The sequence below is a fragment of the Cottoperca gobio genome, chromosome 24 (assembly GCF_900634415.1).
Source record: "Cottoperca gobio chromosome 24, fCotGob3.1, whole genome shotgun sequence".
In the NCBI taxonomy this organism is placed as follows: Eukaryota; Metazoa; Chordata; class Actinopteri; order Perciformes; family Bovichtidae; genus Cottoperca; species Cottoperca gobio.
The window spans coordinates 6,193,616-6,209,364 of NC_041378.1; the positions used below are offsets into that span (position 1 = coordinate 6,193,616).

General features: G+C 41.0%; 2 protein-coding genes across 2 annotated transcripts; one reads left to right on the forward strand and one right to left on the reverse strand.

Moving 5' to 3' along the window:
- The first annotated feature begins 323 nt into the window (after positions 1 to 323).
- LOC115003672 (uncharacterized) lies at positions 324 to 5,769 on the forward strand. Its single transcript, XM_029425562.1, has 21 exons — positions 324 to 386; positions 473 to 531; positions 610 to 693; positions 768 to 889; positions 987 to 1,130; positions 1,259 to 1,354; positions 1,440 to 1,607; positions 1,903 to 2,005; positions 2,186 to 2,406; positions 2,827 to 2,983; positions 3,061 to 3,272; positions 3,353 to 3,467; positions 3,548 to 3,747; positions 3,847 to 3,961; positions 4,038 to 4,207; positions 4,286 to 4,374; positions 4,479 to 4,609; positions 4,819 to 5,005; positions 5,167 to 5,308; positions 5,430 to 5,526; positions 5,662 to 5,769. The coding sequence occupies exons 1-21, from the start codon at positions 364 to 366 to the stop codon at positions 5,733 to 5,735; spliced, it is 2,709 nt and encodes a 902-aa protein (XP_029281422.1). The 5' UTR covers positions 324 to 363; the 3' UTR covers positions 5,736 to 5,769.
- A 4,078-nt stretch (positions 5,770 to 9,847) lies between these two features.
- LOC115003670 (uncharacterized) lies at positions 9,848 to 15,001 on the reverse strand. The gene is made up of 21 exons (XM_029425560.1): positions 14,914 to 15,001; positions 14,764 to 14,837; positions 14,586 to 14,681; positions 14,362 to 14,486; positions 13,811 to 13,954; positions 13,648 to 13,731; positions 13,363 to 13,527; positions 13,190 to 13,286; positions 12,887 to 13,104; positions 12,650 to 12,806; positions 12,162 to 12,370; positions 11,958 to 12,075; positions 11,642 to 11,841; positions 11,460 to 11,574; positions 11,210 to 11,379; positions 11,051 to 11,139; positions 10,825 to 10,955; positions 10,555 to 10,741; positions 10,222 to 10,363; positions 10,013 to 10,142; positions 9,848 to 9,942 (listed from the first exon to the last, which is right to left on the reverse strand). The coding sequence occupies exons 1-21, from the start codon at positions 14,931 to 14,933 to the stop codon at positions 9,872 to 9,874; spliced, it is 2,742 nt and encodes a 913-aa protein (XP_029281420.1). The 5' UTR covers positions 14,934 to 15,001; the 3' UTR covers positions 9,848 to 9,871.
- Positions 15,002 to 15,749: the final 748 nt, after the last annotated feature.

Consider the following 15,749-nt stretch of genomic DNA (forward strand, 5'->3'; position numbering starts at 1 on the left):
ACGAAATATCATTTCGTAGGCTCTTTAAGGAAAAGCCTACATATTAAATATTTTATTCCACACTTCATTCTCATTCTTCATACCAAGAGTTTCTAATCTATACAAAACATTTCCTAAAGATTCTTTTTGTAACTTAGTTTAATGATTTATTTTTGCTCATCGGCACATTGAGGCGCTGTAGATGATCATGCTGACATATGTTGGGATTTACATACTGACGCAATCATCTCAATCAGGCTTTAATTGGATCCACCTGTTTGTGATTGTATTTGTCCACAGCTCAGCCTTATAAAGCCTATTCCCACCCCAACCATCAGTACCAAACAGGCACTCTCCAGTCACCAGTGTGCCTGCTCTTCTGCCATGGCTCAGTCACTTGGATTGGGGTTTGTAGTTTTGGTTTGATCCATTTAGTTCACTCAATGTTTAGGATTTGTCTTGTTACTTTAGAAAATGTTTCAATCTCTTTCAGGTGGTTTATGCTCCTTGTAGCAGTTGTACACATAGAGGCTCAACATACACCCTCTTTAAGTAAGTTATTGTCACTTTGTTTGATTTTAATTGTACTATATGCTGCCTACTAATGTGTATATTAATGTTTAATCCCAGTGATCAACTCTAAATGCCTGGGGAACATTTTGCGTGTGGATGTCGGTCCTCTTGCAGGGAATCTTGAAGTGTCCGTTGTCCATAGTAAGCTCAATCTTCTGACTTGTTTTTTCTTAACTTTGTCTCTTTGTTTTCTAACTACTCTTTCTCTCCCCCAGATAATGCCACATTCCTCCTGACACCAAGATTGGCTTCTCAGTGTGGCTTCAGTCTGAAAATGGACCCGATGGGACATGCCGTAATATATGCGTCCCTTCACAACTGCTTTGCTCAAAATGTGGTAAAGAGAAACCCCACTGGATATGAGTTTCTAGTGCTGCACCAAATTTAGATTTTGAAGTGGTAATTCATTCTGGATTTTTCCCGTGTGTTTGTAGGACGATAAAGCATTCACGACCAAATTAAATCTGCGACTGCGCAGGAGCCGTGTTATTGAAGATGAACTGTACCAGGTGGTAGAAACCTGCCACTACACCACTTGGGCCTCCAGGGAAATTGTCTGTGAAAACAACTATATAGAGGCAAGTGAATGCAGCAGGACTCTCTGGTCATGTGATAAGTGGCTTTATGTCCTGTATGAACTGGTACATTTCACTGCGGAGGGCAAAGGGGAGATTGATTATCACTTATGGAGTGGCCTCTTTTCTAGGTGTCTGTGAAAAAAGCATCTCCCAATGACTACGCCCTCCCTGAATATACCATCTCGGATAATCTAAGGTTTGGTGATGCCCGAAGAGCTGCTGAGGTTGGATGAGCTAATTTTGCCTTTTTTCGTATATATTCTTGAAACTTCTTTTCCTGTATTTAATGTCTTGATATTTGCCTCCCAGAAACCCATAGATGCCGGCTTCAGAATCACAAACCTGGTGTTCTTCACTCCTAAGGAGAGGGTCATGAAGGTGATCGATGCACAGAGAAATGGCTATGGAATTGCAAACATGGCAACAAGGCTGGTTCTGCGAAGCCCAAAGACTTCATCTGAAACATTCACGCAAAATGTAGGTGTATTCCAGTTTACTGAACATCAAACAAGCCTCATGCAGTCTCTCTTCAAATGACTTGCAACCCATTAGATATCTCCCTACTTGCTTACACTTGCAGCCAGTAAACAGATCAAATAATGTAATCAGACTGCCTTTTTAAATTGATTACTTTGTCTGAAATCCAGTTGGCACAGTTTAATACATCAATGGGCTACTTTTAGTGTATACCCCTTATGTTGAGTAGGTTAATTGCCTTGTGTTACAACAGTATGCATTGACATGCTCTCTGTTCTGTATTCTCACCCTGCAGGTAGCTGGCGTGCCAATGACTGTGCTCAAAACCTTGACCGTATTTGAAAAGAAGTGGCTTGTGACTCAAATCGCTGCAGAAGCTGCTTGTCCAGTACTTGAAGGTAATGTTTAAACAGCTACCACTGTGGGCCAACCCTTTAAAAAGAGAAAAAATGAATACTTTGATTTAATGTCTGGTCAGACTAGGCCTCATGACTTGTTTCTAAAGCTTTGCCCTGACTTGTTAAATATGTCCCGTTGGGTGCTTGCCTTGTCTGTGCTGTTATGTGTTTTGTATACAGGTAGTGTTTCTTTCACTCCAAACTTGATCAACTGGTTCCTGCCGAGGCACATTGACCCTCTGATTTCCTCCGGCCAGTTTAAACTGTTAGAAGTGCACATGGGTGTCAATGGCAGAAGGCTCGACTCTGCTGAGATGGCTGCCAGACAGTACTCCTTGTCTCTCAATGGCCATCACATCGTCGTTGGAATTCCTATTGGGGCTGAAGGTGGCCATTTCAAGGTCAGCTGTTCACATTTGCAGACCTTCATTTTATTTTTTTTACATTTCATAAAACCCTGTCAAACATTTCTGCTCTAGTGTAAATGCTCCTCATTAAAAGGTACATCTTGTTGTCATGTCTGGCATTTGAGACTTGTTTAACAAGCAAACAACCAATCCACTGCATCAGTACACCAGAATAGATCAGGGCAAAGCCCTGGAAAATGACCCTCAAATCTTATGGACTGTACAAATAAAATGGGACTTTCCACTCCTAAATTACACAGCTCTTGTGAAGTATGTTTAACGGTAACTTCAGGAACGGTAGTGCAACTACAAGATCTTTGGTGTCAGTGCCAAACTTCCTAATATGCATATGTTCTTCAAATATGTAAGATGGTAATTCAAGAAAGGCCTTACTCTGGATGTCTGTTTCTGCAGGGTCATGTTCAGGCTGGTCAGTACCTCACTACTTATACGATTGAGCTAATGCTGGAGTTGCGCTGGTCTGAAGACGCTACTAACGAGGACACGCATTACAAAGTCTTCCTCCCTGTCACGACACCGCTGCTGTCTCGACCTGTGCAAGTTATTGACAGTGAGTATTATCTTGGTAAAAGATTTTTGAAGATGGCTAGATGGCATGTTCTCTTAATTTCTCTTTTTGCCCCACAGACACTGTTCCCAAGGAGCGACTATTTAAGGTGCTACTCGGGCCGTTCGGCTCTGATGTGTCACTAATGAACATCAGCTTCCCCTCTGAGGTTTTGTCTGTGGCGGACTGCAATGCTAGAGGCTTTAAAGTCCTGGAGCACATGTCCCCTAACAACAACTCCAAGGTCTTCACTCTTGAAGTGCCCTTCACCGACCGTGTCGTACTAGCACTGGTGAGCTTTATTCTTAACTTGGGGAATTAAATGCAATATTCTTTTTTTGGCGACCAATATCTATTTGTATTTCCCAACAGAGAGACACGGGAATCACAGTCTACTCTCTTCACCTGACCTTTGGCTTGGTGGTGCTGCCAGAGTTTGCTCCCTTTTGTCACACTGCTAAACTGGATGCTCAATTGGTAGACATAGGTCTGTACTCGTGGTTATGATGGATTCATTCATAACAAAACGTGCACACATTTCTAAATATATTCTTTCCCCCTCTGCAGTTCCTCCCGCTCTCTTTGGTGGCTGTGATTATCAAAATTTCTATATCCTTGTGAAATACGGATCCCGAGGCTTCAACTTTCAGACCCTAGTCGGAACACAAGTGTTGACCGCGGAGATGGCTCAGCAGTACGGCTTCATGGACAATGGCACACATTTCAGTTTTAATGTACATTTTACTGCCCCCGAGGTTGTGACTGAGGTGCAATTTTTATATTTTCTCTCAAAGTAATGTGAAGGATTTCTGTGAAATTTGTCAAGATTATCGTCCTGTGACTTTACGTTTCTGACAACTTCTCAGGCTGTTGAGGCATCATCCATCAAGAACAGACTCGATGTTTATCTGAGGAATCCAGGGACTCTCACAAATATCAAAGAATTCTCTGTGGCTTGCAACTTCTACTCAACGCTAATTGGTTTGTTAGCACCAATATGTTTTCTTATGTCTGACAAAACACCCAATGCATACAAATGTCTGATTTCCTCTTTCAGAGTGTTTCCCTAATGGAACCATGACCGCTCTGGCTATAAAACTGGAGTCTGTTCCCAGTCTGAATCTCAGTCAGCTCACCCTCAATGACCCCGCCTGTGGTCCCAGCTACAGCAATGACCGCTATGCATATTTTGTCTTCACTGCGAGCTCCTGTGGGACGACCAGAAAGGTAGCATGATGCTGAATACTTCAGACTGGTAACACTGAGCTTGACCTGAAACATGATGTGTGGTTTTGTTTTCCTTAGTTCGTGTCCAGTAAGATGCTGTATGAAAATGAAATCTCTCTGCCAGATGAACTTGAACTGAAAAGGGACTCGGACGAGCCGCAGTATGAGTGAGTGTCTTGAAACTTATTCTGGCCTTCAGCTGTGTTTTATAATTACTGTCCCTGTTCTTGTGCACTGACTTTTCATCGGTTGTCTTTTCTTCCCCCTTCAGGCTAAAGGTTTCTTGTTCTTATGACATCAACACAAACCACGCTGTGTCCTTCAACATCCGACCTCGCAGGAGTGACCCATATGCCAAAAATGCAAGAGGCGAGCTGAAAGTTGAAATGAGACTTGCTATTGGTATGGGACTGATCTTGAACTATTAGTGTTGCTCAAAGTAATTAGATTTCTGACATAGTTAATCGAAATCTATAAACTTGATGATTAAATCCTTTCAAGTTATCTTCACATTTACTCATCTGCATTATACCCCTGACGGTTCTGTGCGCAGACTGTTTCTCTTGTCTGAAGCCATAATTCAGATCAACATGTTCTGCCTCTTCACTTAGATGACTCCTACACTACGTTTCACGGAATTGAGGAGCCCATCGCAAAGTCCCTACAACAGTCGTTGTATTTTGAAGTGGAACTGATGCGTTCTACAAACCCCGCCGTATCTATGGAGCTGGCTTACTGCTGGGCGACACTGGAGGACGACAAGGCATCCCTTCCCAGATGGGACCTCATCATTAATGGGTAAATTCTTTAATCTTTTCCTCCTGAGATGTTTGTAACAGTCTAATTGAAACATGGGCATTACTCTTTTCTCTTATAACAGACAGTGTCCAACAAGGGGGTGCTATGTGGTTTTGGACATGTTTTTACCCAATTTAGAATAACTTCTCCTTTTCCCTCAGTTGTGCAAACCCAAGGGACCCGCAACCGGTGATCTTCCATCCTGTTGTGTTTGATGCCAGAGTTAATTATCCTTCTAACTTCAAGCGCTTTGAGGTCCCTATGTTTGTCTTCGCCCAAAACAAAGATAACTTGAGGCACCAGGTAATTTCATATATAAGACTAAATACTCTTAATGCTTTATTTTATGCTTCAATTTTGGGGAAACAAACATGTACGCTGTAAATATCCTCACAAAAGCCAAAAATCTATTTGTATCTTGTAGGTCTTTGTCCACTGTTATGCAGTGATCTGTGATGTTAGACATCCAGTGCATAGAGCTTGTAATGTGCAGTGTTCAAACCAGGACGACAGGATGAAGGGTAAGACCCCTTACATGATATCATTATACAGTATGGTTTCCACTTGTTGGCGCAGACATGGGATGGGACACACTTTTAAATACTTCATAGTTGGAGAATTCTTTTTGTGGCTAAAATGTTTTTTTATTTCCACAGGTCAAAAACGTGCCGTTTCAGAAGACACCAGTTTCAAACATGTGTCAACAGGACCCATACTTATGATGAGCTAATAACTCAGAATAAAAATATTTTTAAAAGAAATTACAATTGTTTTCTTGGTATTATTACCCCCCCCCCCCTGTTTTTCCAGCTGTAATGTATTCTAAGGTTAACAGTATTTAAAAACTGGCTCTGTTGCAAAGGACATTATGGAAAAACACTTGTGTATATTTATTGTTGTGCACATGGTCATCTGGTATGCCTACTAACCCACAACCTATGAAGTGGAGCCAACTCTCAGCCAACTGGAGAAGAGTTTAATCCTAAATCACATGGAGGCTAATTGGAATATACTGCCTGCCCACCAGAAGTATCTCCACCCACGCCTTAAATTAAAGATTGAAAAGTCCCAACACACAAGCTAGCTGCTCAATTTTGAATGACTAAAGCAAGTTTCTTTGTTTCGGGGTAGTATTCCCAAGATAGGTCCCCATCCAAGGTGTGCTTAAACAGAATTGAATATGAAAATGTTTTTCATGAAATAAAGTAGACACTGCATGTTCAGTCAGGTCCTTTAGTAATGGACTGACTGTATAGTTGGAATTTTCTTAATTGCGAAATATGTAAACTGTTAGCCTTGCCTTATATTGGATGTCTAACAAACTATTCCAGAATGTTATGGTTCTTTTTTAAATGTGATACTTTATGCTACAGTATCTCCCCTTTACATGTTTGAAAGTGAGGGACAGAGTGTAGTGGAACTACAGAACTTGTTTTGAAGTGTGTGTGTGAAATTGTAGAGGATAAAGTTGAAATCTGAGCTCGAATGTCGAAACAACTTAAAAACGTTAAATTATATTTAATGTGATAAGTCAAACATGGAAAATATTCTCAGCTGAGGACACTTACCTCCCCGTTATCAAACTGAATTACTAAAACCCAGGTGACTCTGACTGATCAGCAAGAAGTGTTAAAGACTCGTAAACATATGGCTAATACTACACAGCCCGGCTAACATTCTCCTCATTGGTCCACGTTGGCGCGGTCACGCCCCTTGGAGAGCAGCGCCAGGAAGAGATGGTGGTTGACCGGTTTACCTTGAAGAGTGTACCTACTGTGTTTACATTCAATATTGTGCTCGTTATACATTCATTGCAGAAAATACATATTGTGCAGAAATACATATTGATTGAATGAGGTAGACAAATACATATGATAGTCTTCAAGTGTGGATTAATACAATCAGGAGTTATTTACTTCACAAAACCAAAGAGCTTTAGGAACTTATCATTATGGGGCAACAATAGTAGAACTTCAAGTTTCTTTGTGAAAATCTGGACTCTATCCTGACAGAAAACAAACTTATTTTACTAAAGATCTACAGATACTGTATTGACTGACACCTAAAAATGGTGAGATGACGTTCTTACAAATGTTTGCACAAGAAAACCAATGAGAAGTTAAACTTTAGGTTAGTAATTCCTAATGGAAACAGGTGATTTTACAGTGTGCATAGGCCTACTTTTGTGCCAAAATAGTCTGTTTGGAGGGGAGAGGAAAAATGAGAACACCATTCTGTAGCGCCCACTATGAATCCTGTGTCATTTTAAAGTCTTTATATACCCTAGTACTTTTTTAAAGAAAGTTAATTTTTTTATGCACTTGTGGAGGAGGAAAACGCGTCTACAAGATTGTCGGCTTGAATCCTGACTCTGGCAGGATTGTGGTTTATAATATGCAGAATGAAAGTGGTTGTTGCCTGTTAAAACTTGTATTTTTGCAATGCAGTTAACTGTCAATACATTAGTATTGAATACAACTTTGCTGGTCAATATTATATACTTCCTATCTGTAGATTCTATATATCTTACAAGTTCATTCATTAAATATTTTAATCAAGGATAGTTTTTGCTGTGTTCCCTTGAATAATAATTGTCTTGGTTTCATCAGGGTGGTGTCTGAGGCCATTTGAAGTTTCCTTATACACGGTCCAATCTAGTCATGTGACTGGTAGATCACCATAGATACCAAAAATACAGGATGTTATTTTGCATACTTACATTAAATAAATAAACAGATCAAATAATCACCTTTTGCTCTGGGAAACCATTGGAAATTCTATATATTGTTTTCTACTCAACTCCAATCATTGACAGTTACTAGTTACTTGAGTTAACCAAACTTTTATTTTCAATCACATAACAAAAATATTAAAACACTTCTATGTAAAACATGACAATATGACATTTATATTATTTATATAACAACTCAACCACTCCACAAACTACAACCTCCAAATGACCATAACATGCAATTAATACCTCTCAAAATGAGTTTCAACATAAAATGAACATTACAACCATCATCAAATATACAGTGAGTTCAGAAAGTATTCAGACCCCTTCAATTATTTCTCATTTGGTATGTTACAGCGTTATGCTAAAATATTTAAATAAATTCTTCCCTCAACAATCACCCGATATCAGAATTTTAGACATTTTTGCAAATGTATTGAAAATAAGAAACTGAAATTTGACATTGACATAAGTATTCAGACCCTTTACTCAGTACTTAGTTGAAGCACCTTTTGCAGCAATAACAGCCTCAAGTCTTCTTGGGTACGATGCAATAATAAAATAAATTAAGCTGTCAACTGCGCTTGATAACTTCTGAGAGTTACTAGGCGACGGGAGCGGCAAAAGGTAGGGGCGTGAACAGCTGGTGACGTACCAGGAAGTCCCCCGTAGATCGGACCATCATATTTCATAGACCGCTCTGTTCAGACTTTGCGTATATGGAGGATCCAGCTTCCCAAAACCGCGAAGGCTGCAGCGATGAGTGACCATCGGGTCTTAGTGGCCTCCATCATTCTTACATCGAAGAAGTTTGAAACAACTATGTTCTTGTGAACCTTTAATGCAGCACAATTGTTTTTGTAGCCTACCCTGCTTTGAGCCTTTGACACTATCCTGAGCTCCACAGGAAATTCCTTTGACCTCATGGTTTGGTTTTTTGCTCAAAAATACATTGTGAACTGTGATCATAGACAGGTGGGTGTCTTTCCAAATCATGTCCAATCCATTTAATTGACCACTGGTGTACTCCAAACATGGTGCTAGGAACATCAACAATGATATAGAAATTGGATGCTACTGAGCTTAATTTAAAGTGTCACGCCAAAGGGTCTGAATACTTATGTACATGTTATTTGTTAATAAATTTGCAAATAAAAAGTTCTACAATTCTTTGTCATGTGGTATTGAGGGGAAAAAAGTAAACAATTTTAGCATAACGCTGAACGCAAAATTTAAGGGGCCTAAATACTTTCTGAACCCAGTGTATATACACAGCTATATGCATGAATAAGTGTTCATGCCTCAAGTAGGGGGGAACAACTATTCTGTCCAACCACTGCCTTTGAAACAGCCTCGACAGTGGGGCAGTATACCACTCCCTTGTACCATGTCCCCGCTGTCCTAAACTGCCCACATTTCTTGCCCGTGTTGCGCAGTACTTTGGGACCAGTGATCGTTGAATGAACCAAACCTGTACTGTAAGTATCTTTAAGATGGAATCAAATGTGGAGGTGATGCTGGCCTTAATATATATAGTCTGTGAGGGAAAGGATGTCGCTGAAGTACACAGACAGCAGCAACCACTGGGAAGAGGCTGTGGCAATCCACAAGGTGAGCACACTCTCAAAGATAGTTTGCCAACCGGTTCAAGTCATTACTCTGCTGCTTCACCAGCTTGATTCTTTGATTTTCCCCGATATACTTGGCGAGTTTGAGATGCTAGCGATACTGGAACTTGGCAGTGCGTCTAAGGTAGGGACGCCGTTGCTCTTAAGGTCAAACAACGTTTGACGGATACACAGACACTAAATCAAACACAGGTTAACAACTTGACTAACAAAAGTTAAGAGCCTGTATAAAACAGTAAGGTCAAATTTAGAAATTTACAGAAAAATCGGTGCGCAAAGGCTTTAACCAGGGTATGGCTTTGTGTCAAATTGTACAACCAATTATTTTAGTCATAATTGTTTGGGTGGATGCAGATATAACCTGGAAACAGCTGCAAATCACTGGGATAAGTGAGAAATTGAGTTTCTGCAACACATCTAGTTATGGGCCACCTACATGAAGCCATATTTTAAGGCAACAAAAGATTCTGGACAAGAAAGTTAAGAACTGTCCTTTATTTTTATTTAGAGGTTTGAGAGAAGAATAGGTCCAGAGGAGATCTTCCTTTGAAAGGTCGAGTCTGTGCTTCTTTGCGCTAGGAAAAAACAAGTATAGATTACCAACTGCACACATTTAGTTTGAATTTGTTTACACTTGTCACTTACCCCTTTTGAGTCCAGTTATCCCTTGTTGTCTGGCGTTGTTCAGACCTGCATTATACACACACTGGCCTCTGCAGGAATTATCAGCTTGGCTGTTAGTGTCACAAATCACTGAGTCACAGTGGACATGGATCTGTGGATGGACAGAAGGATTACATACGGCTACATGCAGCTGTGGCCAATAGATCCCTGATGATGGGTGTGTCATTTACCTCGTCTTTCATAACCTCATCATCTTTAGTGAAGGTGAACATCTTGACAGAGAAGCGTTTGATGTGGGATGGGACCAAAACCCTAGAGTCCTTCACAACAGGATGGAAAATTGTTGCGTAGCTGTCATCGCGATTCTCACAGCTAGTGAAAGGAAAACGTTTTGAAATGCATTAAAGCAGCCTTTAAACTCATAATTAGGATGTTACTTGTAGACAATCACAAGCCAGAAGTATCTTTGAACACTCTCCGAACAGCTCATTCAACAATATTAAAGTCGCGATATTGCAACGAAATAGAGGGTGGTAGTCGTGTAAAACAATGCTTTATATTACGTGTCCACAATGATGTCCCAGCTTGGCAGAGATGTCCGGTCTTCATGAATTGTGGCCCAACAATTCTCCAAGATAAGTTCCAACTGGGGGTCAGTAGACTGCAGCTCCACCTCAAAGTACAGTGGCTGCCTCAGATATTTCTCTACTGGATAATCTTCCACTTGGTAGAAGTGCTCGTATGATGAATCTGGAGGAGAAGAGTCTCATTAGCGACACAAGGTATGGACGAGGCATGAACAAGACAAGGGATTTTGTGAAATTCAATCTCACCCTCTGCTAGTCTCATTTGCACAGTCAGCTGCCCTGTGCCGCTCTCTGCTGTGGGGTCATAGCTTCTTGGTTGAGCGCTGAAGGCAAGTGTCTGAGTGTCATTGACCACATAGTAGCAGGAAACGGTTTGCCTATGAGGGGGGGGGAATAAAAATACACATGTCCACACATTGAATGATTCAACTTCACCTCAGATGGTACAGTATAAAATATTTTCTGAGTCTACCTGTAATCAGGTTCAGTTGGTGATTTTTGGGCTACTTTGTTGTAATGCTGGCCAATCACATTTTCATATAGCATGTAGTTGTCAAAGAACTGAAAGACAAAGAGAGTATTAAACCATTTCACAAAGTCACTGAGATTTTAAATGCAACCTTGCACTTACCATTCTAGTGGTACCACAGGAATCGGCACTGAAAGAGAAATATGCAAAGCGAGCGTCACTGAATTCCGGTTTGCAGGACTGGTCGTTTAGAGTCAGCCTACTTGGCTCCAGACTGGGCACCGCTTCCACCTTCACAGCTAAAGCGGTCATTGTTCCATTGGAGTGGCACTCTAAAAGTAGAAGAGGCAATAGGTCAAGAAAAGTGTCCAATGAGCCCAAGCAGCAGTAATACTACAATGTTACATCTTACGAGTTGTTGTTAAGGGGAAGTTGCAGGCCAGGTAGAGATCAGCAAGCACCCAGTTGTTGGTGGAATCTAACAGAATGATGTCAACTCTGGCTCTGACTGAATCTGAGGTAATCATCTGTAGGACAGAAAGTAAAGTTATGCAGCGCTGAACATTTATGGTGAGATTTTGTAGTTCGACATACCTCGAAGGCAGTGTCCTTGGCTTTGTATGGCAGAATGAGACTGAGGTGTGTGCTGTTTTCTTGGAAATGGTATTCTTCAGCCATCTCTGGCGTCAGCTGGCGAGGGCCAACTATGGCGTGAAAATTTGAGCCATGACTTCCGAATTTCACAACAATGTAGAACTGGCTCTGGTCACAGGTGCCAGTGATTGTGGGTAGGACTAAAAGCAGAGAAACAGCCATTAATTATTTGACAGTGTAGCTTTCAGGTGTGGGTAGTTCAGTTTTACATTTGGGAAAAGGCAGCCATCATAGGATAAGTAGCAGATGATCTCACCAACATCCTGCAGCAATGCATCCAAGTCAACAGAGTGGGAAAATGGAGTTTCTTCAGGCAGGATGATAAACCCAAAGATCAGGTTGAGGAAGTAGGCTGTAACCAAGCGGTCAGGATTCTGCAGATACAATATAATATATATAACCTCAATCACACTGAGAAAACTGGCAAAGAGTAACATTTTGCATCTGTAATGTTACATACACTGGCCAGGACAACTTCAGCATCAAAGGGCACATTTAGAGAGAAGCTCTTGGTTCCATTGGGGAAGCTTTGCTCTTCAACAGTGAAGCCTTTGGCATTGCTCTCATCAACAGTGAGGACCCCAGTGGTGAAGGTGATGTTCTTAAGCGCCACATCATAAAGGAAAGTTCCAATGTGAAGGCTGAACACTCGAGTCTCTGGGATAGTATCTGAGGAACAGAACGTGGAAGTTTTCAAACCTTTTCAGTAGGCTGGATTGCTATAAAGACACTGCCAGAGCTTCATGAAGGCAGGATATATGCTAGCTTTGAGAAATAAGTCATACCAAAATCACCAATTAAATGAGTTCCATTTTCAGGGAGTGTCAGAATAAGACAGTTGAAATGCACTAGGCTCAATCAATAAAAAAATGTTGAGTAGAAGTCTAAACTCTTGTGGACTAAAGACATTCAGGAGACCTCTTTAGGCTACAAGAATATGTAACTTACAGTCATGGACGGAGGGTAGTCTAGGCATCAGAGGAGTGGTAATGGGGAACAAAACCCTGTATCTGGTATCTTCGTTGGTGTCATCGGACCTCCACAGTTCCTCAAGCATGGGCTCAACAACGTAGGCGACGTGGTACTGGTAATCTGGGGCATGGCTCTGCAATAATTTATGACATTTTAATGAAACATGCAAATGGCCTAGTAACTCTTGAAGTTATAATCTACAGTCTTCCCAACCTTGAAGTAACCATCAGGGGAGCCCACTGGGATATCAACTCTGATGTGAAAGTCTGTGGTGGATAGTGTGTAACCCCGTGTGGCCATCTTAGATTTATCCAGCCTCTGCCCGTTGATGCCCATGTGCATTTCTAGGACTGTAAAGCTGCCATCTACCAGAGGAGTCATACGGCGAGGTACGTGCCAAGAGATCACATCGTCGGTAAAGAGGACACCACCTGTTAATGATAAAACCACAACTGTTGACATGAACTGCATTTGCTTAACATTTACTGTGAAATCCATAGTTTGAGAGAGACTCACCTGTGGGACACACAGCTGCCAAGTTCTCCACACTCAGACCATGTGCTGCCTTGTAGTAAGCACTTACCCTGAACACTTCCATGGGGACTCCAGCAACCTTAAAAATATGTCAGGTTTAATGTCATTTACAAGAAGGTAAAGAAATAACACAGGCGATGAGGAGGTTTGCTCACGTCCTCTGAATAAGTCTCTGCGGTATTGTACGGGCTTCGCATAACCAGACGGCTTGAGGTAGTCATGGCACCATATCCAGCTTGTTCAGCCTCTTTCAGCACCATTACCACTGGTTCTGGGGTGTAAAATGTCATCTTCCAGATACCATGTGCGGAAGCAGAGGCCTATAGGGAAGGGAGGGACATTTGTTTTTAAACTAGTTTCTTCCATTGAAGGAAATGCCAAATGGTGCAGTGTGAAATTACAGCAACTGTCGTAACTAGAAAAATGTTAAGTCAACATACATCAGGACTAGTGTTGATCTTGTCATCCACAGTCTGTAACTTAATTTCAGTTTGTAAGACAGGTGTATTCATGTGGTGGGACACCTGCAAAACAGGAAACCATGGATTTAGAATACGTTGCCACACACAAAATTGTGGAACGAGCAATGTAAAGGTGACTTACTTCCATGTAGTTCCTTTCACAGAGAATCTCCCTGGAGGCCCAGCGAGTGTAGCTGCAAGTCTGAGACACATCATGACTAACCACATCAGCTGGTTTTTCGCCATACATTCGGAGCCTCAAGCCAACGTTAAATGTTGTATCCTCCTACAAATTCAAAGAAAAGAAATCAGGACAGAATAATTTGGAATCAAGCAAGGGCTGAAAAGCAATTTGTATTCTTGTAAATGCATTTCCCTTGCATTAAGGACACATTGGAAGACTCACTTGGATATTTTAATACACCAAACAATTGAGTAGAGAAAATAATTGGCAGTACAATTTGCAGCCCTGAAATGTTTTCATTGGGCCCATTTAAATTGAAAAGAGACATGTACTTTGTGTCCTATAACATGCATAAGGCAGAGAAGAAACCACTAACGGCACAGGTTTGAGTTAAGCTTCAGGGAAACTGTCTGCAAGTAAGCCACGCATTCAGTTTTAGAAATACATTAGGGAATATATGGATTTACTGGAAAGGCACAATTGTCAAAATAGCTTTAGCTCAAACATACTTGGTTGTCCACAAAGCAGCCCATCAGAGACGTGTAGATTCTGGTGTTTCCCCAAGGGTCAGACTCCATGCTGTAGCCACACTGAGCAGCCAGGTTGGGTGTCAATGCAATGTGCTGGGTGCCATCTGGCGGAGAGAGAGAGAGAGAGAATAGGCAACCATGACAGGGATCCGGTCACTCAGTGATGAACTAATATGCTGACCATTAGCAGACTTTATACTTACTGATGGCCTCCACCTCAAGTTGGTTGCCCACTGCTAAAGCCTTGTCCAATGACAGCCTCATTAGATTAGCAGCACAATCAGAGCTTAATCCATCCTCTGTTAAAAGAAAGGGCTTGTGAGGAAGAGTAGAAACTGACTTACCAAAATAAAGTGATATGTCATGTAAATAGAGACTTACTTGAATGCGAAGTCAGCATATTTGGCCTTGCTTGACACAAGAGCATTACTCCAGCCATCAAGTTCCATAACAAACTTTTAAAAATAAAACACATAATTCAGAGATATCAAAGTAAGCAGCTAGCAAGGAAATACAAGGAAATAAACTTACATGTTCTCAAGCATCCACATGATGCAGTCTGAGCACGGCCAAAAAAAAAACTACAGGAATCCAGTCACTTTCAGAGGTTGGGCATAAAACCCCAGCAAGCCCCAACGATAACCAACTCTGAAGTGCAGGAGCTGAATACTTCCCTGTGACATCGGCAGCGGTTTTATATCCTAGTTAACGACACTGGACAGGTGTAGCACATTAGTGAATCTCCACCCACATCACCTGCAGAGGATGAGCTCGATAATTGACTCTGAAAAGACTGGAAAACATGAAATATATTTTTCTTTTGCAGCTAGGACTCATTACTGTATGCTAACACTTGATTATGATTGATTTATAGTCACAAACCTCCTCTTTTTACATTTATTCCTGACCATAAAACCTAAACTCTTCGTTTCGCCTGGGTCGATTCGTCTTAAACAATGACATAAATACATTTGCCATTACATAATTTTCCAACTGGAAGACTCGATATGAGCTCGAACATTGACTCTGAAAAGACTGGAAAACATCTAAGTGTGATGGATAAATACACATTTATCAGTAGTGTGATAAAAATAATGTATTGTTCAGTGTTTACAAATAAATACACATTTGTGTTTGGAAGCAAATGTCACAAGCATATTCAACATGCACATTTCACTTAAAGATCCTACGAAATGATACATGAAATTCTACCATACCTATCAACATTGGAATTTCAAAGTAAGGGACATTTTTTGCCGGAATCCGCCCATATTTTAACAGCTCTCAGCCACCAATGTAAATGTAAACACATAAGGGACGGTTATATACATTCAGGAAATACATGTTTATTTAAAGTATGTATTACT